The sequence below is a fragment of the Caretta caretta genome, chromosome 4 (assembly GCF_965140235.1).
Source record: "Caretta caretta isolate rCarCar2 chromosome 4, rCarCar1.hap1, whole genome shotgun sequence".
In the NCBI taxonomy this organism is placed as follows: Eukaryota; Metazoa; Chordata; order Testudines; family Cheloniidae; genus Caretta; species Caretta caretta.
Genome location: NC_134209.1, coordinates 117,997,753 through 118,025,751, shown reverse-complemented (window position 1 = coordinate 118,025,751; position 27,999 = coordinate 117,997,753). Strand labels below are relative to the sequence as shown.

The 27,999-nt window shown below is 41.0% G+C and overlaps 1 protein-coding gene across 2 annotated transcripts in view; it reads right to left on the bottom strand.

The window, feature by feature from the left end:
- Positions 1-25: 25 nt before the first annotated feature.
- The window catches only part of CCDC149 (coiled-coil domain containing 149), a 62,668-nt gene continuing 34,694 nt past the window's right edge, over positions 26-27,999 (bottom strand). Inside the window, exons 7-13 of one of the 2 annotated variants that reach the window (XM_048848702.2) lie at positions 25,391-25,463; positions 23,944-24,028; positions 22,522-22,666; positions 11,035-11,111; positions 9,037-9,069; positions 4,575-4,691; positions 26-2,468 (exon numbers count right to left, since the gene is read on the bottom strand). In XM_048848702.2, the coding sequence (XP_048704659.1) occupies positions 1,771-2,468; positions 4,575-4,691; positions 9,037-9,069; positions 11,035-11,111; positions 22,522-22,666; positions 23,944-24,028; positions 25,391-25,463 (1,228 nt within the window). In that variant the 3' untranslated portion in view covers positions 26-1,770. The remainder of the gene's footprint in view (positions 2,469-4,574; positions 4,692-9,036; positions 9,070-11,034; positions 11,112-22,521; positions 22,667-23,943; positions 24,029-25,390; positions 25,464-27,999) is intronic. The other variant, XM_048848703.2, reaches the window with a different exon arrangement.

Below are 27,999 nucleotides of genomic sequence, written 5' to 3'. Positions count from 1 at the left end.
CAGTACTTTAAGTAGAAAGGAAGCATTTTAGAGGAGTGATACAAGTATTCCTTTATTGCCTGCACACAGCAAGAAAAGAGCAGACAGACAGCAGAGAAAGGGTTACATGCATGCCCCTCTTAGGGGAATGCACAAAAACAAGAGGCAGGTCACATTTTTCAGCCTCCCATCCATCGTTCATTATATTCAGATGTAACCATTACATATATTCTTTCTTCTGACAAGCCCAAACTGTTCATGGAATCAAAACACCTTTGATTATGGCAGCACCTGCTAGTTCAGTATCCATATAGAGACGAGTTTGTCAGTGCTGCTAATACAAACCTTGTTTTTCAGTAGCTGACAAGTGGGCTGTAAAAATCTGCAGCTGGCACATATTTGTCAAACAAAGGCTCAATCTGGGAGGGATTCTCCTTTTTATTAGTAGTAGTTTATTAAATTTGGTTTAATTCTCTCTGATTGGTTTCAAGTTCTAGGAGTGAGAAATGAACATTTACAGACAATTAGGTCCCAAACCAGCAGAAAAATTGCCTCCACGGCTGCTGGCCCATAGAAGCTCCACAGCTGCAGAGACTGTTCCCCATTCTAGAAAGAGGAGCGGAAGTGCCTCCCCAGCTCTCACAGCTGTGAACTCCAACATTAAGTATTCCCTTGCTGCTGCCTTCCTGGGGGCAGCGTGGCACAACTCCATCACTCGAGAGATGGGGACTTTCTCTGCACGCCCCCCACTCTAACACCAGAAGATTTTTCTTGCAGACTACGTGTCAGGTTAGGAAGAATTTTGAAGGGGCAACTGGGGCCCAAAGAATAACCCCACCACTATCCAAAAGACTGGTGAGCCGGGGGAGGAAAGGAAGAGTTTCACATTCACATTTTTGTTTTATACCTAACAAAAGTAGAGATAGGCTTAGATACACTCAATCTCCCACCAGGGGCCACACAGGCGACTCCAGGCCAAGGTGGAGGAACATAGTCCCATGAATTGGTACTAGCAGCACACAATAGGAAGCTGGCCTATATATATATATATACACACACACGTTTTCTTCCCCTAGGCAGTTCTGCTATGTCCCCTAGGATAATTTTTTACTTCCCTGGGGAACTTTCCCTCTACTAGAGCAGCTTTAAGAGCTTCAGTTGGAATGGGGCCTTAACACTTTGAGACATAAGTCCCCCCTGTTTTCTCGGGGAAAGGAAGGAAAACTTCAGAGGAATGTAGAGGAGATATGGAGGTTTAAGAGATGGAAACTTCATGCACAGGGGCTACTTTTCAAAACCACTTTGCTTTTCAGTAGGGACCAAATGCTGCTATTCTAAATATGCATTCTCAGCAAATATACACAGAGAGAATGCAAGTTTAGAAAAATAAACAAAAGCCTGTTACCTTTAGATCCTTTTTAGTTTATCATTTCAAGTTTTTCATCTGCTGAAAATAGCCATTTGAAACCCTTAAAATACATACCAGTAGGCATTGTGCACTGGACAAGAACATACATGCTATGAAGACCCAGCTAGGACTTGACAGGATAAAGGATAATGGTGAGTCTCCTGGCCCCATTTTTCTCAATTATGTCAGTCTCTCTAGAAACTTCAATCACTGTAAACACCAGAGCCATCATTAACCCTGCCCCTCATCATTTTCAAGTTCTATCCATTTTATATATTTACATTATTTTGGTTAAGCACAGTCAATGTTAATAGAAAAACATCTTTTTAATGGACAAATGCTGACAGACCAATGTAAAAAAAACAATTCTATAGCAGATTAATTCAGTGACTATCCGTATTCACGGCAGCACAGCTTCCACTGCAAGAGGATGACAGGGAGAAGCTTGAGATCTTGGATTTCATACCACAAGCCATGCTGTTATCCAAATATTCAGAGCATTCAGCAGGATCAAATGATTTGTCACACTCAGGTTCAAGGGGATTACTGGAGATGTTGTTTAAGTCAGATGTTGAAACAGTTACTTCTCCACATCCTTCTGTGTCTTTAGTGTCCAGTGTGTTGCCATTTCCACCCTCTCTCTTATTTACATTTTCATAATCATTCTCTGAGGTTTCCTCATGGTCTTTCAGGACCCAATTTTCAGCTGCATGCTCATTCTTGGAGTTTGATGTCTCCGCAGGGTCAAATAGGTCAGGGCTGGACAAGAGGCACTCTTCCTTGGATGAGCTGCTAAGGTCAGATTGGTCCATTGTACTCTGGCCCTCCAGTAGACTTTCTCTTCTGCTCCCTTCCAGTTCTGCAGCTGCCTGTTCTTCTGTCAATTTAATTATTTCACTTCCAAGACTGTTTATTTCTTCCTCCTCAGAAGGAAACTGGGCTAATGAGGGATGAAAAGGCTTATTTTGGTTACTGTTATTTATGTTTGCTTGGGAATTGTTGTAGACCTTAGCAGCTTCCTCTGGAACTGTCAACTCTGTTGAAACGGCATAAATTTCATCTGGTTTTCCCTTCTGTTTTGCTAAGAGAGAAATGGGACAGTGTCACACTAGTGTACGTTATATGAATTTATATGCATGGGGCAAAGACCAAGAAAGCCATGCAGAAGATGATCTAGCTAGTGAAATACCAGTGGCTCACCATCATGGTAAAAGACTGATCAGAGCACAACTTAACTATAGTATGTTGAATTCTACCCTGGCTCTTTACCCCATTCTGGACTCACTTCAAAGAACAGAACCAATCAGAACATTGGGAAGTTCATCGGGAAGTGAGCTGTAGCTCACAAAAGCTTATGCTCAAATAAACTGGTTAGTCTCTAAGGTGCCACAAGTACTCCTTTCCTTTTTGCGAATACAGACTAACACGGCTGTTACTCTGAAACCCATCCAATAATGAAGTTATATAATTAACCCTTCAACATTTCATCTGAATAACATGCTTTGATAGCAGCATAAGATAAGGCAGGGACAGAAAAAAAACAGCTTTTTTCCTTTTCTCTCTCCATATATTAAACATTTTAAGTGTATCATTACAACAAAATCCAAGCACTGGATACAACTATACAAAAAACAATTCAGAAAGAAGGGATTATGCAATTAAAGACAGCATCATAGTGCATCTGCACAAGGGGGCCAAACTAGGTTGTACCACATTGGCCTCTGTTACTTGAGCTAGCAGAGTAACTGACAGCAGTAGTAGATTGCCATCCTCACTGTGGACTACTAGAGGGGGATGTGTTTTGCAAGTGTTTGCCCACAGCAGAGGAGTGGTAATCTTTGTTCTCAGAAACAGCTCAACTGTTTTGGCTTAAATTTAAAAAACAAAACCAAAAAAACACCCCAAAAAACAATTCAGGCTGAGACAGTCACCCAGCATGGAAAATTTCAACTCAAATGGCTGGAGTTCAGCAAAATTACATGCAAGTGAACGCAAGGTCTTATAATGGGAAGTGTTGCGCAACCTTAATAGTAGGTAGTGCTACCAGCCCGGCACACAATGACAAATAAGGCAAAATCAATATAACAATATCAACTAAACACTTTCAGTGAGTGAAGATTTAATTAGAACCCAATGATTATTTAAAATGAAAATTAATATTTGTGAGTTATTCAATGAAGGAGTGATTAAATAGGTTTTCTATTTTTAGCACAGAAAAAATTAGCTGATCAAGACTAAAAGTGATCAATCCACTGCATGCATCCAATGAAGCGAGCTGTAGCTCACGAAAGCTCATGCTCAAATAAATGTGTTAGTCTCTAAGGTGCCACAAGTCCTCCTGTTCTTTTTGCGGATACAGACTAACACGGCTGCTACTCTGAAACCTGTCAATCATCTGATAACATGGATAATAAAGTCAAAATGAGGCCATGATCTATTTAATTTGAGAAATTAATATCAAAGCATTTACAGTGCTTCATGGTTGACTGAATAAGATCTGGGCATGTCAAAAATTTTATAGCCATTAAATAGCTTATCCAAATGTTGATAGGCAAGTCTCAAAATTTATTCCCTGTCCACCAACTAAAGAAAAGTAGTGCTTTCATTAAAATATTAGCCTGCTGTTTAGTATCAAATAGAGCTGAGCTGGACTTTTAAGGGAAGATCTTAGTGCTTGTGATTGGGAAAGGATTTTAACAAAATGCATGCATGACTATAAAAGAAGAATCAATTGCTCAACAGCAGGGGTTTATTTCAATTTGCCAGGCACAATCACGAAGCCTTTCATCTGTAGATCAGGTCTAATGCAGGAGAGTGCTAAGATAGTTCCATAGTCTACTTTCCTATCATGCGCTGTAAAGGGGGGGAGGAGAGGAGAACAGGAGGGAACCAGCTGTACAAGGTACAATGTGTTGCTTTCCTATGGCATACAGCTATGTTGCAAATTTCCTTTGAGCTGCTAAAACCTGACCTCTAGCATGGTCCAAGTCACTATACAGTCATTTATCAGTCCCTCCAGGACTGTTCAAACTGGGATGATCCCCCACTTTGGTCGTGATTGATTTAGTTAATCTCTGTGACCACTGAATCTTTACCTTCTGCTATACTGGCATGAAACCTTGGCTTTTACTTTTACTGTATTTGATAAGATGTGTAGTGTCGACCCATCTCTGTCCTAGATGCTCACCTTCATGCCTCTGTGCTTGATTCTGTTGTGGCTTGTCAGCAAATGTTAGCAATGGCGATCTTGACCTCTGTAGAACAGGCAGGGTTGGGTCACTGAATGTTATGGTATCTTTTCCACCTGAAATGAAGAAAGCATTGGAAAGATTCAGTAACAGATTGTAATGAATGATCACCAAAGAGTTTGGTTTTGCTTAAAAACATCTTGCAGTTTAATTACTTTTTTCTGCCATTACAAAAAAAAAAGTAGAGTGATATGTAAAGTAGCTTAAAATGATTTTTTCTGCAGAACAAAGTACCAATGTACAGCAGCTGAAGTGCACTAGCCAAATACAAAAAGCACACACTAATTTCTACCAACACTACTGGTTAAAGGGCAGTTCTCAAATTTGCTGAAAGACGACCAGCTGCTGCTGTATTCTGCTGTAATCAGATCATATTAGAAGTGATGCAGAAAGTATTATTTTTAGATTAAAGCGTTACACTAATGCGGAGATCATTTACATCCAGACTCTAGGAGCACACCACGCCAAACATTTCACTCTGTCCTTTCACCCTCTACATCCTGCTTTCATTGTTGTACCCTCGATATTACAAACGCAATTTTGTACCCCATTTTTAATATAAATTGCACCCCCCAAAGGCTTATAGTATTCGTATGAATTATGAGATAAGCAGTAAACACAAACAGTAATATTGCAAGAAAAAGGAGGGCTTGGGGATTTTAATCCATAGACCCAAATCCATTTTTAAGGGGTCTGATTCCATGTCAGACCAGAAGGGGGATTCCACTGTGGATATAATTTTGCAAGTTTCTGTGAGGCCTATAGAACACTGCCAGCTAATAGATAAGGTCTGGACAGATGTTCTGCTCAGACTATTGCTCTGCTTATCTTCATTAAACAAATAAGATGACACATTTGTATTACCATTACTCCGTTTCTACAAATTTGTTTGGGCATACTCTGCATGTTATCTTACATCAGTGTCAAAAGCTATGATTTTAAAGAGGGACTTTGGGGTCCTCAATTTTTGGGTGTCCAGTCTGTAAACACCTTAAGGAGCCTGCTGTTCCGGAAGTTCTGAGCACCCTCCCTTTACCTCAGGTCCCTTACTTCAGATGTCAAGTGGGCTCCCAAAATCTCTTAGTCACTTTTGAAAAACTTGGCTGTAACCGTGCTTCCACATGTCTGTTCAGTGTCTAACACAACAGAGAGCTGACCTTGCTGGGGTCTACATGTTACAGTAATACAAATAAAATAACAACGCTGGAGAAGTTTTGACTGGATCAATATCAGAATTCCAACTTAAACATAATTTGCATTTGAACTCTGCATCCTCTACAGCAAATAATAAAATTATGGAGTTAGACAGCCGAGTGAGAGAAACTATGATATAAGGGAAAAGGGACAAGTTTTCAGCTGAAAATTGAAGGTGGGCAGCTGATGAGGCAGAACAAACCTGAGGGCTGTTCCAAATGGCACAAGCTGAAGTGGGAAAGGCTTTTCTCTACGACAGTGGTAAGACTGCATGGAGAGATGGGCAGGGCTAGATGAACAGAGGTGGTTGGAAGGGGGGTAGTGACATGAAAGGTTTATGACACAGGATGGAGCAAGTCTGTGGAGATATTTTTAAAAAAAACAGAACTGGCTCTTCCCAGACAGAATGGGAGCCAGCGGAGTTGTTTATTCTGAGCACCTTGCACAGCATGTCAGATTCAGGAAAGTAAAGCCTGAGCTGGGACGCTTGTGGCTTCCAGTATAAACACCAAACTAGTTTGACTTCCAACCAGCTGTTACCCAGTAAACACATTCACTTCTATAACTTTCACCATCCCCTTTGAAGCCAACTGGTTCCACAAAATAATCAGATCATCATCATCTAGCCATCTAAGCAATACTGTTTCACCTGCTTAAAGAGTCTTATTCATACATAAGGCTACCTTTTAGTCACGGGTATTTTTAGTAAAAGTCATGGACGGGTCATGGGCCGTAAACAAAAATTCACAGGCCCATGATCTATCTATGATTTTTACTAAAAATACCTGCCCTAAGTAAAACTTGGGTGGGGTTGCTGGGGGGGGGGGAAGGGGAAGGGTGCTTAGGGGGTGCCACGGATGCTGGGGGAGGTGACCTGGATCCCCCACTTGTACTTGGGAAGGTGGGGCTGGTGGAGGCTTCCTACCCAGCTCTGTGTCCCTGCAGCTCCTAGGCAGCGGAGACAGGGGCCAGGGCAGGAGCTCCTCTGCTGCTCCCGCCACAAGCACCAGCTGCTGCAGCTCCCATTGGCCGGAAACCACAGCCAATGGGAGCTGCAGGGGCATGGCCTGCAGGCACCAGCAGTGTGCAGCATGCAGACCCCTCGCCCCTCTACTGCCGAGCTGCAGGGGGGGCCCCCCACAACAGGTAATCCCCCGCCCCCCCGCCCCCTCCAAACCCCTGCCCCTAGCCCTGAGCCCCCTCCCTCCTATCCTAACTGCTGCTGCTGGCCCAGGGCTGCCCAGCCGCTGCGGGAGTCACGGAGGTCACAGAAGTCAAGGAATCCGTGACAGACTCTCAAGCCTTATTCATACATCAGAACAGTGATTCACGTCCTTGTAAGTGGGAGGTTTGACTACTGCTGCACCATATTCTGTGAAGCATGGTACGAGTGGGGCTATCAAATGTAATTTTGATTGAGTGCTTGGAGCTAGCTCACTTCTGTACATTATTCTTCTCCACCTATAGCTGCTGGAAGGCACATCCTCAATTTAGGGAGCTTTCAGGGGGGATTTCTGGTTAAAAATGTACAGGGCTGAAAATAAGCAGGTAAACGAGAGAGCTATTCATGGAAAGGTAAGTTTGTTTTCTCCTTTCTTTAGAGGAATACGTGGAGTCTTGTAAATTCCGTCAAGTTTTCACCTCTCTGTAAATATCTGCTCATAGAAGGTCAAACATAACTGCCTCAGAGCTAAATACATCACTCCCTCTGGAGATAGGCCAGTTGAGGAGCTGCATGTTTTAAGTGGGTGGTTGCTGAGTAACAAAAGCCATCTGCAGCATTTCCTGTGGTCATACAAAGAAAAGCAAGAGAACTGTTCTTGGACTCAACCTAATCCTTTTGAGCTGGGAATTGGTTTTTGAGAGCAGAATAGCTTATAAACCAATTGCTGATGTAAAGTGACCAATTACACCAAAGTCTAAGAAGCGGGGTGACACTCACTGTACATACACATTTCTAATGCATCAATCACCTATTGATGATATTGATGATGCATCAATCACCTATTGGTATCTAGGCAATCAATAAAAGACTGAAATGCTATCAGGATTTCAGGATACCCACTGTTGCTCCACCCTCAGCAGTGACAAGCTTATGTAAACGAGATCAGAGCAAATCCATGCCCAAGACCTCTCCCAACACAACCATGCTCTCTCATGACAGGTTGAGTTTCACTGAACAATGAAACCATCAGCCAATAAGGGAGAATCCTAAATGTGAAAGAAATTTTGCAGGATAGAGACCCGCTCTATGGAACTCACCCCTGACAAAAGATGACAACTGCGGACCTTTCACCACTTTCAAACACAAAATTCATTTATTTGATTTCGCTTACCCAGTTGTTTCCCCCCTACATGCATGCCAACAAACAAAAATCAACTAACTAAAGAACCTATAAACTATCAAACCATTTCTTCTACAGGCTGGCAAAGAGAGTGAATGTTAAGGCTATTTCTATTTGTAAATAGGTGGCATGGTGCTGGGCTAAGTAAACAGATAGTCTATTGATGGCAATGTTTAGGTAGCAATACTTATTCTGCTTTTAGGAACCTGAAATTTATTAAACTAGACTGACGTGTCTGTTTCACAAATATGATTGAAAGTCAGCTCTCACTGGCAAGTCTTTCCAATGACAAAAAGTTCAACTCACTGTAAATCAAGTGATGTTTTCTTCTGAAAAATCTTTCTTCTAGCATCAATCAGAGCAGGTGCTCTCACCCTTCACTCAAGCCAACATTCTTATGATAGTTCTCACAGTATTGATATGAGATGGTATTTTACAGAGCAGAAGCCAGCTGGTAACCATCCGAAAAAGTGTTCCTGACTCCACTGGGTGTCTCAAGATTCATACTGAGTATCTCTGAGCTCAATCACACTTGGAAACAAAAGTGCATTCTTAATTTACTGCTTCTCTGGTTAAACAAACAAATAAACCTCACTGTTTGATGCAAGTCGCAATCTACTGCAAAATTCAGTTACAACTATTGAGTATCAGCCTTTATCATCATTTTTCCCCAATTTAAAAGAATAGTCTTGTGCAGCAGTCTCCATTTCCCTTGCGGACATCTAACTCACTCACTTGAACATCTTAATCTGACAAATATAAAAATGTTCAGATAACATTTTCATTTATTTACATGCTGTGACAATATTTAACGTACTGCTAAAATTAGTTACTAAAAATATACATGTCAAGTAGAACCTACTCCCAAATCCCACTGAGACATTGTAGCTCAGGCCTTCAGGCAGCAAAAGAAAGGAAGAAAAGAGACAGTTATTGTATTAATATTAATTGGATGTCTTACCTAAATAGACTAACAATGGAGCAAGCTCTCAGCATTCCATTTATTCTATTTTTTATGTATTTTTATACATTTCTGCAAAGACCAAACATTGCATTTATTAACTATGAATTTCACTGAACAACATTTTTTAAACAAAGTAGAATGCCAATCTGTTAAATACCCAGGCAACATTAAATTTCAATTAGAATGTAAACCTATATTAGTGTGACTCAAGATAATTATTTTATCTGCATCTTGCATCAAGAGGATTTGAGTTAAAACTAACATCAGGAGTGGAACTGGGGAGGTTTGTCACAAAGACTCTTCAGATACATTGCTGAATATTAGCTTTTTTTGGTGAGGTTAGACCTTAATGATATAGGTTAGAACACCTGGAACCTTGTCTACACTAGTGTAGGTACCTCTAATGGTGGCAGCAGTGGGAAACCGTTACCACAAACATAACCTAGTGGTGTGAACATCAAGGAGAAAGATGTTTAAAGGAGAAGCAATTAGGTGTAATGAGAGAAAAATAACCAAAAATGAATGTAACCCGAACAATGCACATTTAACTAAAATTAATAAATAAAATGTTGAAAAAAAAACCTGTCTCTAATATCTTAAGTTGCATGATTTTATACTAACATTTAAATCAGATAGTTAATATTTTTCAGCTACAAACCATGGTGATAGTTCGATTGTTACTTGCATTCTCCAAAGGGTATTTTTTCTGCTATCTACTGTATTCTGATTTAAAATGTGTGTAAAGCCAGCATTTTCACAAGTGACTAGTGATTTTGGGTTTCCAACTTGATACACCTTAAGCTGGATTTTCCCAAAAACTGGTAAACATCCATCTTTTCAAAACCACTAGCCACTGAAACTTGGCTGTATTTTTAACAAGTTTCTCACAAAGTGTACATTCAAATCCTCATATGGAAACAGACACCCAAACACTTAATAATGCAAGGGATCTCACAAAACTGGGAGATGGACCAATAAAATGGCAGATAAAATTCAACGCTGATAAATGCAAAGTAATGCACATTGGAAAACATAATCCCAACTATACATACAAAATGATGGGGTCTAAATTGGCTGATATCACTCAAAAAAAAAAAAAGATCTTGAGTCATCGTGCACAGTTCTCTGAAAACACCTGTTCAATGTTCAGTGGCAGTCAAAAAAAGAAAAGGGTCACCAAATGTTTAGAACCATTAGAAGAGGGATACATAAGACAGAAAATATTGATGCATCTATATAAATCCATGGTACACACACACCTTGAATACTGCATATAGTTCTGGTTGACCCAGCTCTAAAGAGACAGATTAGAACTGAAAAAAGTACAGAGAAAGGCAATAAATATGACTAGGGGGATGGAACAGCTTTCCATATGAAAGATTAAAAAGACTGGGATTGTTCAGCTTAGAAAAGAAACTACAATGACGTTTATAAAATCACAAAAGGCATAGAGAAAGTAAGAAAGAAAGTTATTTACCCCTTCACATAACACAAGAAGCAAGGGTAACTCAATGAAATCAATAGGTGGCAGGTTTAAAACCAACAAAAGGAAGTACTTCTTCACACAACACATAGTCAACTTGCAGAACTCATTGACAGGGCATGGGTTCAAAAAAAGAACTAGATAAGTTCATGGAGGTTAGGTCCATCAATGGCTATTAGTCAAGATTGTCAGAGATGCAACCCCATGCTCTGGGTATCCCTAGCCCTCTGACTGCCAGGAGCTGGGACTGGACAACCGGGGATGGATCACTCAATAATTGCCGATTTCCGTTCATTCCCTCTGAAGAATCTGGCATTGACCGCTGAAGGAAGACAGGATACTGGACTAGACCGACCATTGGTCTGACCCACAATGGCCATTCTTATGTTATGTTTTTCTAAATTTCTACTAACCTGGAAGACTCCACAAACCAGAAATTTCTAAAGTTCTCAACTTCTTCTCCAATTCTGCCACCCGATTACCTAGAATTCTGAAAAAAGAACATGATATATCAGCTGAGAAAGAGAAGACTCATTGTCACAGGGATTTATTCCACCCACAGATGTTTGCATGGTTGTGGATACATTCTCCACAGTCACAGCACATACATATTAACTTGTTTATCTTTTGTTTCAATGACAGTGATGGGCAAACCCCCAAAAGTTCAGATTAAATAATATTTGGATGCTTACCTGAGCCTCTCCCAAAACAAAAGTCCCAAATAAATTTCCAGTATATCTTAGATTTACTATGAAAGAAATACTGTGAGAATAGCCCCTATGGTATTTCTATTCCCTTCCTTGGCTGAAACCAGGAGGCAGAGCAGTAGGCAAACATCTTTGAGCCTCAAAATAAGATTTGAATTTTGCAAGGTATTAGCCTTAGCTTTGGGCCAGTTACTTTATCCAATCTGGTTTGCCCATCAAGCTTTAATATTCCTTTGTAGCACATTTAATGCTGTTTGATTCCACTGAACAGGGTCTCACTTCAGTACTGAGCAGTCTCAAGTTCTTTATAGACCGTATCAACTGCTCTCAGTTTTGACTGCATTTCCTGGGTCACCAAGGCTTTTGTTTCTGATCCCTATGTAAATACAATCCTCAGCTCTCCAGCAAGATTTACCTTTTAGCCATAATTTTTTTCCCCAAAAAATCAGATATGTATCTAACAAGAAAGGTTCCATTTTGTTGTAAGTTTTGAATGTGTTTCACTTCTAGAACAAGTCTCTAAAAAACAGAAGGCCTTAACTAAATCCCAAACAATATTCAATGGAAGGGAGATACCTAAGGCAAGTCTAAAATTGGAGGTGGGGGGGAGTAATTCCCAGCTCGAGGAGACACTCTTACACTAGCTCTTATTGAGCTAGCAAGCTAAATATAGAGCACAACTGTGGTGGTGCAAGCTGCGGGAGGGGCTAGCTGCCCTGCATACATGCCAGTCAGATACCCTAGGCAGGTTGTCGGAGCAGCTAGCCCCTCCCACTGCTCGTGCCACACACTACTTTTAGCACACTAGTTAATTAGAGCTAGCACATGTATGTTTCCTCAAGCTGGAAATCACACCCCAGCTCCAAGTGTAGATACACCCCAGAAGACACAGCAATGCTAAAAGTGATCCAGCAGTGATAATGAACAGCAAATTATATACGACTTTACATGAAGATATAGCAACAGGAAAAGACAATGAAGTCTGAATATTCAGACAGCACATTACAAACCAGTGAAGCAACAGTCTCTGTACACAGCTCTGGTGGGGATGGAATACTGTGCTCAGTCTACCTCACCAGGTTTTTATGCCTCTCCCATTTGAGCGCACCTGGTTACCAGAAAAAAACTAGAAACCAGAAAGAATATGAAACACAGCAACACAAATTAAGGGGCAAGAGAGACTGATGAAAGAAAGATTAAAAGGGGCTAAAAATCTGTAGCCTAGCAAAGCATCTACCATGAGGTGTGTACAAGGCACAGGATAAAAGTCTACCAGTATTTCAGTAGTGTAAATACTAAGGTGGGAGAGGAGGGTAATACAAGAGAAAGGGGATGAAAATGAAGAGAAAAAAAAGGAAAATTTATGATAAATATCAAGGACAGGAATGAAGTGAATGGGGACGGGGAATAGCCTATGGATAGTAATACAAGCCCATCAGCTGGAATACTTAGCCCCAAAGGGTGTCTATACTAGAATAAAACACTCACATCTGGCCTCGGTCAGCTGACTTGGGCTCATTGGGCTCTGGCTGAAATGCTATAGAATTGCAGTGTAAACATCTGGGCTTGGGCTGTCTATACTGCAATTTTATAGGCCTGCAGCCTAAGTCAGCTGACAGGGGCCAGCCACATGTATTTTATTGCAGTGTAGTGCGCACGTGTATTTTATTGCAGCGTAGTGCAAGAGTGACAAAACATTAGGTCATGTGCCAGTGGGAGCAATCATGCTCTGGCATAGGCACACACTCAGTGACCAAACAGCTGTTTTCTCATCTCTAACTTCAATGAAATCTGAGCCAATCTGCATTTTTATTTTATATATTTCCTTTCAAGTTAACTTTGAGACTCACTCTTAATGTCCTTGGCTTTACTTCTCCCTGGGTGCCCAGTGATTACGTCTGCAAGGCAGACAGCAGCTTCCAACAAGCTCTCAGTTTCCACACAAGGAGACTGGTATACCAGGATTCAAGGACCCAAATGAGGAGGACTGCTCAGGAGGGAGGGAAAGAGCCTTCATATACAGTATGTGCAAGTTCAGCACAGGAGCAAGTGCTGCAGAGGCGGTATGCAAAGTGGGGTGTACTGATAAAGGCAAGGAGTCACAGTTTGATCTCTGTGCCATTGTTAACAGCAGAAGAGACTCCTTGGCATGATTGTCTCCCCTCCTCTCCTGGCAGTTTGGGTAGGGAAGGGGAGGGAGGTGCTCCTCATAGCAGGGATGGGGGCTGCTAGAGATATCACCAACATATCAAAGAGCCACTGTGACCTAGGTTTGCACCACTGCCCGTTAGTGCAGGAGTAGCAAGGCCAACTTCCTTTAACCCCTTTTGAACTTTGTCATTCACATGCTGCACTCTCCCAAGCTATTGGGACATGGTGTCTAACCCCAACCCCATTGATAGATCCTGTAATCAGGGGCTGGGGAATTCTCTCTCCTCTATGACAGGTTCCCAAGCTCTCAAAGGACTGTTATGTGGCTGCTCCCAGGAGACAAAGCATATTGCTATTTTACTTTGTCCTCAACCATGGTCATTTTTCCATACCCCTTTTCAAACATAAGTTAAGTTCGCTGAATAATATATCGAGCCAGTGAACACTTGTCAGAATACTTTACTTGAACAATCACTGAGTCAATTTTGACTACTACTTAGTTTGATTTTTGTTTTTTAAATAAAATGCATTGTCTCTGCTGTGCTATGGAAAATGTAATCCTACACTTGTATCAATCCACTGTCCTTGCCCCCAGAATGATGAGTATTTTTGAAGAGTCTGTGGAGACTTCCCTTTGCGTGCACAGCTGCAATCTCTTGCCTAGATCTAGACATACCAGGCCAGGTGCTCAGATGATGTAAACTACCATGGCCTCATTGACAAAAGTGCGCCTGGTAGTAGAGAGAAGCACAATCTCCACTCCCTGCTAGTAATGTGCCTGGCACCTCATGAGAGTTAACCCAACCCTCTTTGTTTAGGATCAGGTTTTCCTGCACTTCCACTGCCCATGTTCAAACTGCTGTGGCAATGCCAGCTCGCTCCTCAGCCCCGTCCTGTGTTTAGCAGCTCACATGCTAGCTTGCCCACGCTCCCCAGTGATGCATAGACATAACCTCAACAGAGCTACACCAATTTACAGTAGCTGAGGATCTGTCCTACCCTTATAAGATCTCTCTGCTGTCTATAAATAAGTCCACTGTCACATCCACTGTGTATCACCTAGAATCCTTTATTTATCCTCAGACTGACACATTTTCTCTCTCAGTCCATCTTATATTGGAGTTAAACCAGCAAAGGTCCAGGCTTCTAAGCGTTTTTAAACCCAGCACAAGCTAATGACATGGTCTACAGCAGTTCCTAATCTCACTTGACCCCTATCCAGAATGGCCACCTAATTCATGAGTAAACAAGTTACCATGAACAAGATATAAACTAACTGTTTCAAGCTAAGACGATTTTAGACCATCTCTAGACAGGGCCTAATTTTCTCTAATTTACATAATTCCATTCTGTGGTGCATTTCAAAATCACACACAGCCAACTTTATAAATTTTAAGTTGATATGCTTGTGAGAAGAAATGTAGGTGAACTGCCTACAACCCAAGGGTGAGAAGTACGTATCATGTACAGGAACCAACCTTTATTTTTCTTAACTACTGGGCCATAGAAAATCAGAGGCTGGATTTAGCTCAATCATACCTTAGGCTACTTCCTTGATTCTGTTTAGCATGTGATTCTGCTTACATACATTTCTTTAAAGAAACAAGAAGAATAAAAATGCTTGAACAGAAGAATGGGCCTACAAGGTCAGATCAATGGTCCATCCAGCCCAGTATCCTGTCTTCTGACAGTAGCCAGTGTCAAATGCTTCAGAGAGAATGACCAGAACAGGGCAATTATCGAATGATCCATTCTGTTGTCCAGTCCCATCATCTGGCAGTCAGAGGCTTAAGGACACCCAAAGCATGGGGTTGCATCCCTGACCATTATGATGGACCTATCCTCCATTAATTTCTCTTAATTCTTTTTTGAGCCCAGTTATAGTTTTGGCCTTCACAGCATCCCATGGCAACGAGTTTCACAGGTTGATTGTGCATTGTGTGAAGTACTCACTTTTGTCTTAAACCAGCTGCCTATTAATTTAATTGGAGACCCCTATTCCTTGTGTTAAGTGAAGATATACGTAACACTTCCTTATTCACTTTCTCTACACCATTCATGATTTCTAACATATCCCCCCATAACTGTCTCTTTTCTAAGATGAACACTATCAACCTTTTTAATTTCACCTCATAATTTTTGTTGCTCTTCTCTGTACCTTTTGATTTCCTAATATATCTTTTTTGAGATGGGGCTACCAAAACTGCTGTATACAAGATGTGGGTGTACCATGGATTTATATAGTGGCATTATGATATTTACCATCTTATTATCTATCCCCTTCCTAATGGTTGCTAATATTGTTAGGTTTTTTGCCAATGCACACTGAGCAGATGTTTTCACAGAACTGTCCACGGTGATTCCAAGATCTTTTTCTTGAGTGGGAACATCTAATTTAGACCCCATCATTTTGTATGTATACTTGGGATCGTTTTCCAATGTGCGCTACTTTGCATTTATCAACATTTAATTTCATCTGCCGTTTTGTTGCCCAGTTTCATGAGGCTCCTTTGTAACTCTTCACTGTCTGCCTTGGACTTAACTATCAAGTAATTTTGTACATTCTGCAAATTTTGCCATCTCACTGTTTACTCCTTTTTCCAGATCGTTTATGCACATGTTTAACAAGTCCCATACAGATCCCTGGGGACACTGCTATTTACTTCTCTCTACTCTGAAAACTGACCATTTATTCCTAACCTTAGTTTCCTTCCTTTTAATCAATTACTGAGCCCGGAGAGGACCTTCCCTCTTATCCCATGGCTGCTTACTTTGCTTAAGAGCCTCTGGTGAGGGACCTCTCAAAGGCTTTCTGAAAGTCCAAGTATATCCACTGGATCACCCTTGTCCACATACTTGTTGACTCTCTCAAATAATTCTAATAGATTGGTGAGGCATGATTTCCCTTTACATAAAGCCATGCTGACTCTTCCCCAACAAATTGTGTTCATATATGTGTCTGATAATTCTGTTTACTTTATTTTCAACCAGTTTGCCTGGTACTGAAGTTAGGCTTACTAGCCTGTAATTGTTAGGATTGCCTCTGGAGACTTTTTAAAAAACTGGTGTCTCATTAGCTATCCTCCAGTCATCTATCATAGAAGAGGATTTAAGTGATAGGTTACATACCATAGTAAATAGCTCTCTAATTTTATATTTGAATTCCATTAGAACTTTTGGGTGCATATCATCTGGCCCTGGTGACTTATTACTGTTTAATTTATCAATTTGCTCCAAAACATGCTGTACTGACACCTCAGTCTAGGACAGTTCCTCAGGTTTGTCACTTAAAGAATGGCTCAGGTGTGGGAATCTCCCTCACATCCTGTGCAATGAAGACTGATGCAAAGAATTCATTTAGCTTCTTCGCAATGGCCTTGTCTTCCTTGAGTGCTCCTTTAATTGTCCAGTGGACCCACTGATAGTTTAGCAGGCTTCCTATTTGATATACTTTTTTTTTTTTTTGCTAGCTACTCTTCATATTCTTTCTTGGCCTGCCTCATAATATGACTTGCCAGATTTTATGCTCCTTTCCGTTTTCCTCAGTTGAACTGGGACTTCCAATTTTTAAAGGATGTCTTTTTGTCTCTAACCACTTTTATTCTGTGTAGCCATCGTGGCATTTTTTGGGGTCTCAATTCTTTTTAATTTGGGGTATACATTTGATTTGACCCTCTATTATGGTGTTTTTAAAACGTTTCCCAGCAGCTTGCAGGCATTTCACTCTTGTGACTATTCCTTTTAGTTTTTGTTTAACTAGCTTCCTCATTTTTTGTGTCGTTCCCCTTTTAGAAGTTAAACTCTTTTGTGGTGGGCTTGGTTTTCCCCCCTAAAAAGGATGTTAAACTTAATTACATTATGGTTGCTATTACTGAGCAGTTCAGCTACATCCATCTCTTGGACCACATCTTGTGCTCCCTTTGTCAGTTCCAGGATCAGCTACTCCAAGAAGCAGTCACTAAAAGTGTCTGTCTGCATCCTGTCCTGAGGTGACATGTACCCAGTCAATAGGAGGATAGTTGAAATCCCCCATTATTATTAATTTTTCCAGTTCTATAGACTTTCTATCCTCCTTGAGCATTTCACAATCACTATCACCATCCTTGGTCAGCTGGTCAATAGTCTATCCCTACTGCTATATTCTTATTATTCAAACCTGGAGTTTCAATCCCCAGAGATTCTATGGTAGAGTTTGATTCAATTAAGATTTTTGTTATTTTTGACTCTGTTTTGCCACTAGTACAACCTACTCTGACATTCCTATATATTTTGTACCTTGGTATTATAGCGTCCCACTGATTATCGTTCCACCAAGTTTCTCTGATGCCTCTTAGCTCAATAACCTCAATTAATACCAGGTACTCAAGTTCACTCATCTTAGTATTTAGACTTTAGCATTTGTACACAAGCACTTATAACATTTGTCAATATTTAGTTGTCTGCCTTCATGTGATGTAATTGAATGGGACTCTTTCATTTGACTGTTTCTCTTCAGTTCCTCTCTGTACTTTATTAACTTCTATCCTCTCCTCCTTACTAAGCTACAGTGAATCCCTGTTAATAGAGCCTCTGCTAAGGGATGTCTCTGTCTGAACTGTGTGTTCCTCCGCACCTACTGGCTTTCCCCAGCCCTTAGTTTAAAAACTCCTCTACCACCTTTTTAATTTTACATGCCAGCAATCTGGTTCCATTTGGTTTAGGTGGAGCCCATCCTTCCTGTATAGGCTCCTCCTTTCCCAAAAGGTTCCCTAATTCCTAATAAACCTAAATCCCTTCTCTCTACACCATTGTCTCATCCACACATTGAGATCCTGCAGTTCTGCTTTACTGGTCTTGTGCATTTCAAAGAATGTTACCATTGGACTTTAACCTCTTACCTAGCATCTTAAATTTGGCCTCCAGAATCTCTCTCCTACCTTTCTCTATGTCATTGGTACCTTATCTAATTGAAAGCTATTAACCCCCCCGTGTTGCTGCTGCTGTTAAACAAAAGTACACCATCACTGGTAAATTGAAAAATAATTGTGTCCTAGCCGTCAAACAGTGAAGATGGGTTTGGACTTTGGGAATGGGTTAATTCATTGATGAGAGACAAATGAGTTGACACCCATTCAGGATAGTCTTTCCTACTCTATTTTTATTTATAATATGCGCATAAGAGTTGATCTTGTTGCCTTTGACAAAAAATGGATTAACCGCAGTGTCAAGGTTCCTTCCTCACTCTGAACTCTAGGGTACAGATGTGGGGGGGGACCTGTATGAAAGACCCCCTAAGCTTATTCTTACCAACTTAGGTTAAATGCCACCGCCACCGAAGTGTTACACAAAGCACAGGGGAAGTGCCCACTTGGAAATGTCTCCCCCCCAAAATATCCCCCCAAGCTCTACACTCCCTTTCCTGGGGAAGGCTTGATAAAAATCCTCACCAATTTGCGTAGGTGAACACAGACCCAAACCCTTGGATCTTAAGAACAATGAAAAAAAACAATCAGGTTCTTAAAAGAGAATTTTAATTAAAGAAAAAGTGTAAGAATCACCTCTGTAAAATCAGGATGGTAAAAACCTTACAGGGTAATCAGATTCAAAACAGAGAATCCCTCTAGGCAAAACCTTAAGTTACAAAAAGGCACAAAAACAGGAATATACATTCCATTCAGCACAACTTATTTTATCAGCCATTTAAACAAAACAGAATCCAACGCATATCTAACTAGATTGCTTACTAACTCTTTACAGGAGTTCTGACCTGCATTCCTGCTCTGGTCCCAGCAAAAGCATCACACAGACAGAGAGAGCCTTTGTTTCCCCCCCTCCAGCTTTGAAAGTATCTTGCTTCTTCATTGGTCATTTTGGTCAGGTGCCAGCGAGGTTATCTTAGCTTCTTAACCGTTTACAGGTGAAAGGGTTTTTCCTCTGGCCAGGAGAGATTTAAATGTGTTTACCCTTCCCTTTATATTTATGACAAGCAGAAACAGCAGCAAAGCTCACAGCCCTGTTCAGAGTGCAGTAAAAGACAACTCTGTGTTCCAAATGATGCTTTCGTGTGCTGCTTCCAACTGTTGTGTGTATATCCCACTGCAAACACTTTAAATCCCTATTGTACCAACATGTGTTTGGCCAGTCACTTAAAAAACACTGACTCCACCTGGCTGGAGTGTGGAGAAGTGGGTCTGTTACCACATCCCCATCTCTGTACTAATAATCACTAATCCATCTCCGCTTTCCTTCCTAACAAAGATAGAGCCATTTTAATCCACAATATTTTAAAAGAACGCCTTCTAGTGAGACAGGTTAGCAACTGATGTCTCCAATTCTTATTCATGAGCACTCAGTATAGTTGCAAAGACTGATTAGTGAAGGCAATATTAAATAGTCTATTTTCATTTATTTCCCATTTGGTGGTAATAATAAGATCCACCATTTCTGTAGGTTCAAATTGTTCTCCCTGCGTTGTGCTCCCTCTGCTGGTCTGCTGCAAGTTAATGAAACACATTCTGGGAACCATTCTCAAGGGACGTTGTCTAAGTAGATGGAGCACAAAGTAGTAAATAAATTCAGGGGTTAACAAGCATCATATGTTAAAGAGTCATCACTGTTTGGTTAAAAAGAAAGGAGAAAACTGATAGGAAAATAAATTGCATCTCTGAACTTCTAAGAGGGTTCTGCAAACAAACAGGCAGTTAAAAACACCTAATGTGATTTCACAGATTCTTCTGTGCAGCAAGGTCTCTGCATAAGGGAGGCCAAGGGGAAGAAGAAAGGAACAGAAGCATGAAGAAAGGAGATCCTTCTACCTTTTTGAGCCAGGTCATCTTTCCTCCCATTACAGTCCCTTCTCTCTCCAGCTTCCCCTCCCAGCCTGCTCTCTAAGTCACCCTCCTTACATCGCCAACCTTGAGTAGGGAGGAATTTTGCACGAGACCCCTGTCAATTTCACCTCTGCAGCTCCAGTCTCAAATTTAAAAAAACAAACAAAAAAAAAAAAAAACGAACCTCCCATTCCCTGTGCATCCTTTCCCACCCTATCAAAACCCCATGGTGAGTCCACATCTCATCACCAGTTTGGTTTGCCTCCCTATTTTCGGATATCTTCTGCCTTTACCGCTAGTAGTTCACACCCTCAACATTTTATATGGGTTTTTAAAATTTTGTTTTAGATGTCTGAAGCAACAAGGCTTCCTTCACTTCCCTTGGGAGTCTAGTCCATAGCTTAATACGTCTCACTGTCAGGATGTTTTTCTGGTAAGCTTTCCTCTTTGTTTCATCCTGTTGCTTCATGCAGTATCCAAAATAAATTCCTATCCCTCCTTGCTGTATGTGGCTTCCAAATATCCATAGGTTGCTCTGACTAATTGTGCTTACCGTAGCTATGCTAGATATTTAAATCTTGTTTGGTTGTAAAAGTTTCTTTGCCTGGCCAACTGTCCTTGCTGCTCTGCTATGAACTCACTCCAGTTTATCAGTTGGTCTTTCATGGAGGCACCCAGAACTGAATGCAATATTTTACGTACAGGTGTGGTCACAACAGAGCTGGAGAGAGAGAGGGATATGCCTGTGTGCATATATGTAGCCCAAAGTTGCAATGGCCTTTTTTGTGTCACACTGCAGCGCAAAAATCACATGCAATCCACCATCCAATGCCATCACTAAATATCTTTCAACTTTACTGCTTTTCAGGTTTGTGCCTCATTCAGTATCTGTGCATCCAGATTATTTTCCACCGAAAGTATTCTTTGTTTCCACATGTTACTTTTCAGGCTACATTTCTAATTTCTATTGATCCCTTCTCTGGCCCTCATTAATATCTGTAACTCTTTCCACTTACCAACTTTGGGAGGGTTATTTAAATTAGGATCTGGGGAAAACAGACGAATAGTGAGGGACAATCACGTCTAACTAAGAGTTAAACAAAGGCAACTATCTGGTAGTGAAAAACTACACCTGGTGCTGCCATGTCCATGCTGCTATTTTTAGTATAATTAGTTAGAGCAGACCTAGCACGAGTCTGTCTACCCAGACTGGGAGACATGCTCTGAGCTCTAGGGAGACACACTCTTAATGCCTAGATAGAATGCAAAGTTTACAGACAAGAACAGGTCAACTATAATGCAGTTGAATGACAAAGAACCATGACATAATAGGTCTAGACTGAAGCATGGTGGAATGATGGAAGTCATTGAGACAGCTAGGTTGGAAGGTGTCTGGATTTCGCCTCAGATTCCCTGGCACTAATGTGATGTTAGCCTCTCTTCAGCTCAACAGACCCTTACTTCATCCAAAGCTTTTAAGTATGCCTACAGACTGTTCCTCCGTTTTTGTTGCCACTTCCAAGAATTATACTATGGATTCTGCTTAAGTATTAGAGTTATCAATTTTCAAAATGAATCATCTATCCTAGTGCAATCCAGTTTCCTTTAGTATTTCGTCTTCCTTTCATGAAAGATATCTGCCTGTTTGTGACATCTGGTCCTGATGTGCCTTTGAGAAGCCTGAATTACCTCTGATTACCACTAGTGAGTCAGTGCTGCTAAAAGACTAAACACAATCAAGAAATGCTTCCTTTCTAGTTCCCACTTTCTCGTGTTGCATAAGGACACACTCCAATGTCTTAAACTGTGTCAAAAGACAGTTATATATTCTCAAGCTGGCTGCTATAGAAAATCCTGAAGTATGTGAGATAGCAAGATTAGACTAGACGAGGTAGGATAGGTAAGATTACTGTCCAACATAAATAATTTATTAAATCACAAAACAGAATAGGAATCATACAGTAGTGTTACAATCCAACAGTTTATGCCTCAAAAAAACCAATGTTCAAGTTGCTATATTAGGAATTGTCATGGCTGTGGCTAAGCAACTGCTATTCCAAACCTATGACAATGACATTTCACAGAAGAGGAGTACAAGATACCTGACCTTCTTTCCCTTTCCTGTTTTTAAGTTCCCATTTTCTATACAAGAGCTCAAACATCAAATGCTAGTTTAAAAAGTGTTTTGAACACCTGTGCTGGTTTCCCCCAAATTCCAAGTCATACTACTTACTTGTTGGTTTGCCTTTGGTGTTGTATGACCATGTTTTTCTCATGGATAGTCTCCAGCAAGGCAGTAGCCAAAGATTTGAGATCTGAAATGGACTGCGGCGTGGCTGGTAGGCTACAACCATGGTCCTCCGATAACAACTCTTGGACTAAAATGTTAAAACAAAAATGAATCTTACCTTTATGTGGACAGAAATGTGACACAAGTAGGTAGTCAGACTTACAAAGCAAATCCCCCTTTGTTTAATTACTTAGCTGAATGTAGATTCATTCCAACCAACGAGCAAAACAAACCCAGACATATAATACTCAGTCATAAAAAATGGTGGCTGTTTAAGCTGATCATTGTTCTGCAGCAATTGCCAGCACAAACATAGGTAGACCCATTTTCTGCTTAGCTAATATTTCTTTTGGAAAGAACAGATTTCCATTCAGTTGGAAAGAGCCTCATTTTTCTAACCTATGATCTCCTGCCACTGGCAGAACAGGAATATTTTTCTTCAGTCCAACTGAAAAACCAAGCCCACAAAGAAGGCTTCATGTTTAGAACTATTGATTCCCTAAGGTTGTTCGAGATTGATGTGACGGAGCTGTCACACATCAGCCAAGAAGAACCTTCTTCTGCAGTAAGGAAGCCTGCGAACTCATTAACCTTGCTCAGCAAGTCCATTTGCATCATCACATTTGGTCATCTGCTGTGGCTAGAAACTATACAAATGTATGGAGAAGAGGACATAAACGGAGCAGTCAGTGCTGGCGAACTTCTTGAGTTTCAACCTGTCATGACAAGTACTGCTGGTTTGGTATGTGCCTGTGTGCATGGAGAGAGGGCGAGGATCACGGTGCAGGAGACAAGATTTGCCAGGGGAAAAAAAAAGGTTACTTTTTCTTATCCTATTCTCATCTTTTCTGATCCTTAGCCTTTGTTCAGGGTTTGTGTGGGGGAAAACATGTGGGATGAGGCGATTGCTCTGTTGGTCTCTTCCTGAAGGAAACCTCAGAACTCCTCCCACAAGGGAGGAGCAAGCCACAGTAGCTCCCAAGTGCAGGAGTGGAACTTGGACTTAAACTGCCCCCACCTTCCTTAACATGCCTTCTCTGTACTACTGCTAAAACAGAGCATCAAGGTTGGCATTGTTAGCAGAGAAAAGAGGTGACACAAGAAGAGACTCATCTGGGTCAGAGTTATATTGGGCCTTGAAGGCAAGGCGAAGAAGTTCAAGCTTGACGTAGTGAACAGGTGGAAGCAAAGGAGGGGAATTTACGCGGTCAGACTGACAGGAAAAGGAAGGTAGGTTTAGCAGCTTTATTCTAGATTGGCTGGCAGGTTGAGAGATAATTAGGAAGAAAGTGATGTGAGAAAAACTTCAGTTCATACTGAAGAAAGAATGAGGTACTGTACTACCACGTTCCATCTATGCAGTACCTTGCTTTGCAGAAAGGACTCCAGTCAGTGCACTGCTGCCCGATCTACTGTGAATCTTTGAATTTTTCCGTCTCTCTAGAGCATTCTAAGGAAACAAAAAAATTTATTTTTCAGACACATTAGCCTAAGTAAGCATTTTCATTAGAGTAAGGGATCTGAGGGTGGGGATATTAATCCTGGAGTTTCTCTTCTAGGGCATGAGTCTATACCTACACTGTTGGTTGGATGAGTGGGTCTCCTTCTGAAGTATTGGATATACTAGCCAAGAGAGCCTTTGGGACCCTAAAGAATCTATGCACCTCATCACCATCCCCCTTTACTCTTCTTTCTATCCCGCCCCACCCCCCCCCACCACTTGGGTTTTTAAAACTTTCCTATTTCTGGAAAAAGTTGAATACATTTGTAAATGCAGAAACACTCCATGGGGAATAGCAGCCTGGGATAAAATTCTGACCTTCCAGAAAGTTTCTCTTAGACATGCTTAAAGAGGGAAAAGAAAAGAGCACTAAAACTCTCTTTAAGGTCCTTTCAGCAGAAAATGCTGGCTTTTAGGAAGAGTTCAAAGCAAAATCATGATTCTCACTAAAGCTGAGCCCTAGTTATTCCCAAAGAACTGTCCTTCAGAAATCAGATACACACACACCTGCTTTGTGACCTCAGTTTCTCATACCTGTGCCTGGGATGGGGATGGCAGTGCTTTGGAAGAATTTTGCTCTTCACTAGAATGGCAGGGAATGCTGTGACTGCTTAACAGTGATTAAGGAATTAAGAAGCATCACCTATAGGCTTAACGTCTCATGCAGAAAAATGGAGGATGTGTTTTTTGATTGAAGTTGGAGCAGAGGGTTAGAGGAAGAATACTCAGATAACTAGATTTAGTCCAGAAGATATATTCTGCAAAAGAACACATACAGCCTATCCCAAAAGTGGAGGTATAAGGAAGATATATCAATCATTAAAATTTGCCAATCAACAGTACTGGTGTTGGGAAACATGGAGATAAAAGAACAGCTGCATGATAATAAATGTCCTAACACTTTGTAGAAACACAAGAGCATTAATTTTCTACGACCACCAATCTTCCATTTACTGACAAGCTGGAACAATGTCACATTCTAACCCCAACTAGGAGCAATTTTTCCTAGATCTTGAGAGAACACATTCACTTTCTAGATATTTCTAGCAGGTATTTCTTTATGCTATAAAACAGCTGAGAAGTCTATAGGGAAGACTGGGGATGTAAACAAAATACATAAAGGTACTAAAATTATCTAGTTGTCTTAAACTACAAGTAAGAGGAAGTGGTAATTGCACCTGGAATTTTAACTCCTAAGGTGCTACAGATCCAAACAATTTTACACTTTTTAAAATGCGTATAAACAAATGAAAAAAAGTAAACTCTATAAATAGAGGAGCACTGCATAACGATATGCTGGGAGAACTCTACCTTGTACTTAGCAATATTAGATTTAAGAAGGTTGACCTCCTCTTGAAGTTGCTTTAATCTCTCTTGAAGGTATCTGGAAAATACATAATATATATCATTAGACTCCTGTATATTGTGTTTCTTTTGTATTAAACACTGGCAATGTATTAGTCATTGCATAGCACAAGGCACAAACGGAGCCACTGCCAAGACGTTTCACAAGAGGGGGCTTCTACAGTTATGTCTTCACTGGAGAATTCACCTAGCACTGGTGGAGCATCCCCAATGCAAAGCCCTACCCATGCATTCACATATGATGCTGTATTAGCCCACGTGCTGGTTCTTTGTGGTACATTATACTGGTCTGCTCTACACATTCATTCACAGGATGCTCACACTCTCTCACTTGGCATGAAGTTGTCATCTGTGGCAGTGCCATGAGAACAATACTTTTATGTTCTGAACTTCCAAGTGGAGACATCTGTTGAAATGCTGTGCAAGTGAAGCAGACATGGAGCAGGCAAATATGGGGTTAAAATGCTGAGACAGTGTAGATGACTTCCAATGCAGAAGGAAAGATTAAACAAAGTACAGCCCAGGTGCAGTCGTGGAACAGCATCAGAAGACTAACAGCAGCCAGGCTGGATTACCCTGCATTCTCACTTCAAAGTAGACAGGTTGCCAGCCCAGGCTGAAGCTACACCAAAGTTCAAGACTATACCCTCAACTGTGTCTACTAGCCTGGGTTTAAAGCACCCTCAATCACAGATTAGAGATCAGGGCAACATCTGGGCTAAAGCCTGAGTTAATTCTTCAGGGAAGACATACTTGACTTCAGAAGTCATTTCCCCACCTTTGGCCCCTTAAGTCTGGATGTGTATACTGAAAAACCTCAGAGTTATGAACACCAGAGTTATGACCTGACAAGTCAACCACACACCTCATTTGAACCGGAAGTATGTAATCAGGCAGCAGCAGAGAAAAAGGAAAAAAAAAGCAAATATAGTGCAGTACTGTGTTAAACGTAACCTACTAAAAAATAAAGGGAAAGCAACATTTTTGTTCTGCATAGTAAAGCATCAAAGCTGTATTAAGTCAATGTTCAGTTGTAAACTTTTGAAAGAACCACCATAACATTTTGTTCAGAATTATGAACATTTCAGAACAACTCAAACAACAGTGTCTGTAACTCTGAAATTCTAGGTAATTAAATGTTATAGACATACTGCAAAGCCTCTTCAGAGCCCTCTCTTCTAGTGTCCTAGCAGAGAGCCCAAATCATATAGTAACTGCAATTCCCCTTTCCAAAGCAGTGACAGAGAATTAATGGACTTGCCTACAAGGGCAAATTTACCAGCATAACTATATTGGCAAATTTTCCCATAAAAAGACAAGCCCTTTCTGTGGTCAAAGCTGGATGCAGAACCATGTATCCATGTGCTCAGGCCCCTCATTTACAAGCTCAAGACTCTGTTTGGTCTCAGTATTCAGTGCAGGATGTCTGAAGGGTAAAAATATGGCTACTTCTGAAATTGTCTTTGATTCTGTGCCATAAACCGATTGAAAGAATATGAACCATTCCCTCCTTCCTCATCCCCACACACTGCAAAGCATCACTACCACCATTTCAGCTGAGCAAAATCCAAATAAGCTGCTTGCCATTGTGAATTCTGACTGCTTGTTCATGATATAGATGGAATGAAAACAAATGTGAAACTGAACAAGTACAAAGCACAACACTTAAGAGTCCAAATCCGTCAGTTTACATTCTTTGAAATATTTTCTTTAAAGCTGTGATGTGGCTGAGCTCCCGATGCAAGCACCAATTTCAGCAATTTGCTGCCTGTGTCACAGAGGCTAACTGGTGCTAATGGGCAAAGGGTTCATTTTTCTTTACAAGCAACTCCTTTCTCCAACCTGACAAACTCACTACACCTAACACACCACTTGCATGGTATTTATTCATGAAGTGTAGCATGTGATATAGTGATTCCATATATCACATGGTGGACAAAAACACTCTGCACTGAGCCGACAGCCTGTGGAACGGGGGTATTTCATGTAAGATTGGATCCTGGTTCCTAGGAAACCAGCCAGCTTTACAACAGAACTCTGGCAGGAGGGGAGAAACCTACTTTATTAGATAGGAAAGGTAACTATTAATAAGCATAGGCTCCCAAGCTCAAGTTTTATGATTTTGTTTTGTATTGAGACCATTTGCTTCCATCACTCTTGTTTCTAGTGAAATCTCTGTTCTTTCTTAAATAAACCTTTTGTTTTACTATAAGTGCTCACAAGTGCTGTGTGTTACACATGAGCAGCAATTTAAGAAAAAACCGAAACTGAGTACACTACTCGCTGGGGAATGGATGATCTCGGATTTCTGTGAGTAGCCAGTGTCAGGGCTGGATATCACAAGGGAATGCTTCAAGGGGTCTGGGGTGCCCCTCTTGTTAATCTGCAAGGCAAAGCCACAACTGGCACAGCTCAAGGAGAGTGCTTGAGTGGCTGACAGGCTGGGGGTGTTAAGGCACTAACACCCAACTACCTCAGACAAAGCTACCTCACACTGGAGGTGGGGGTAACAAGGTGACTCAGTCCTTGAACCATGTGAACCATCACACTGTACA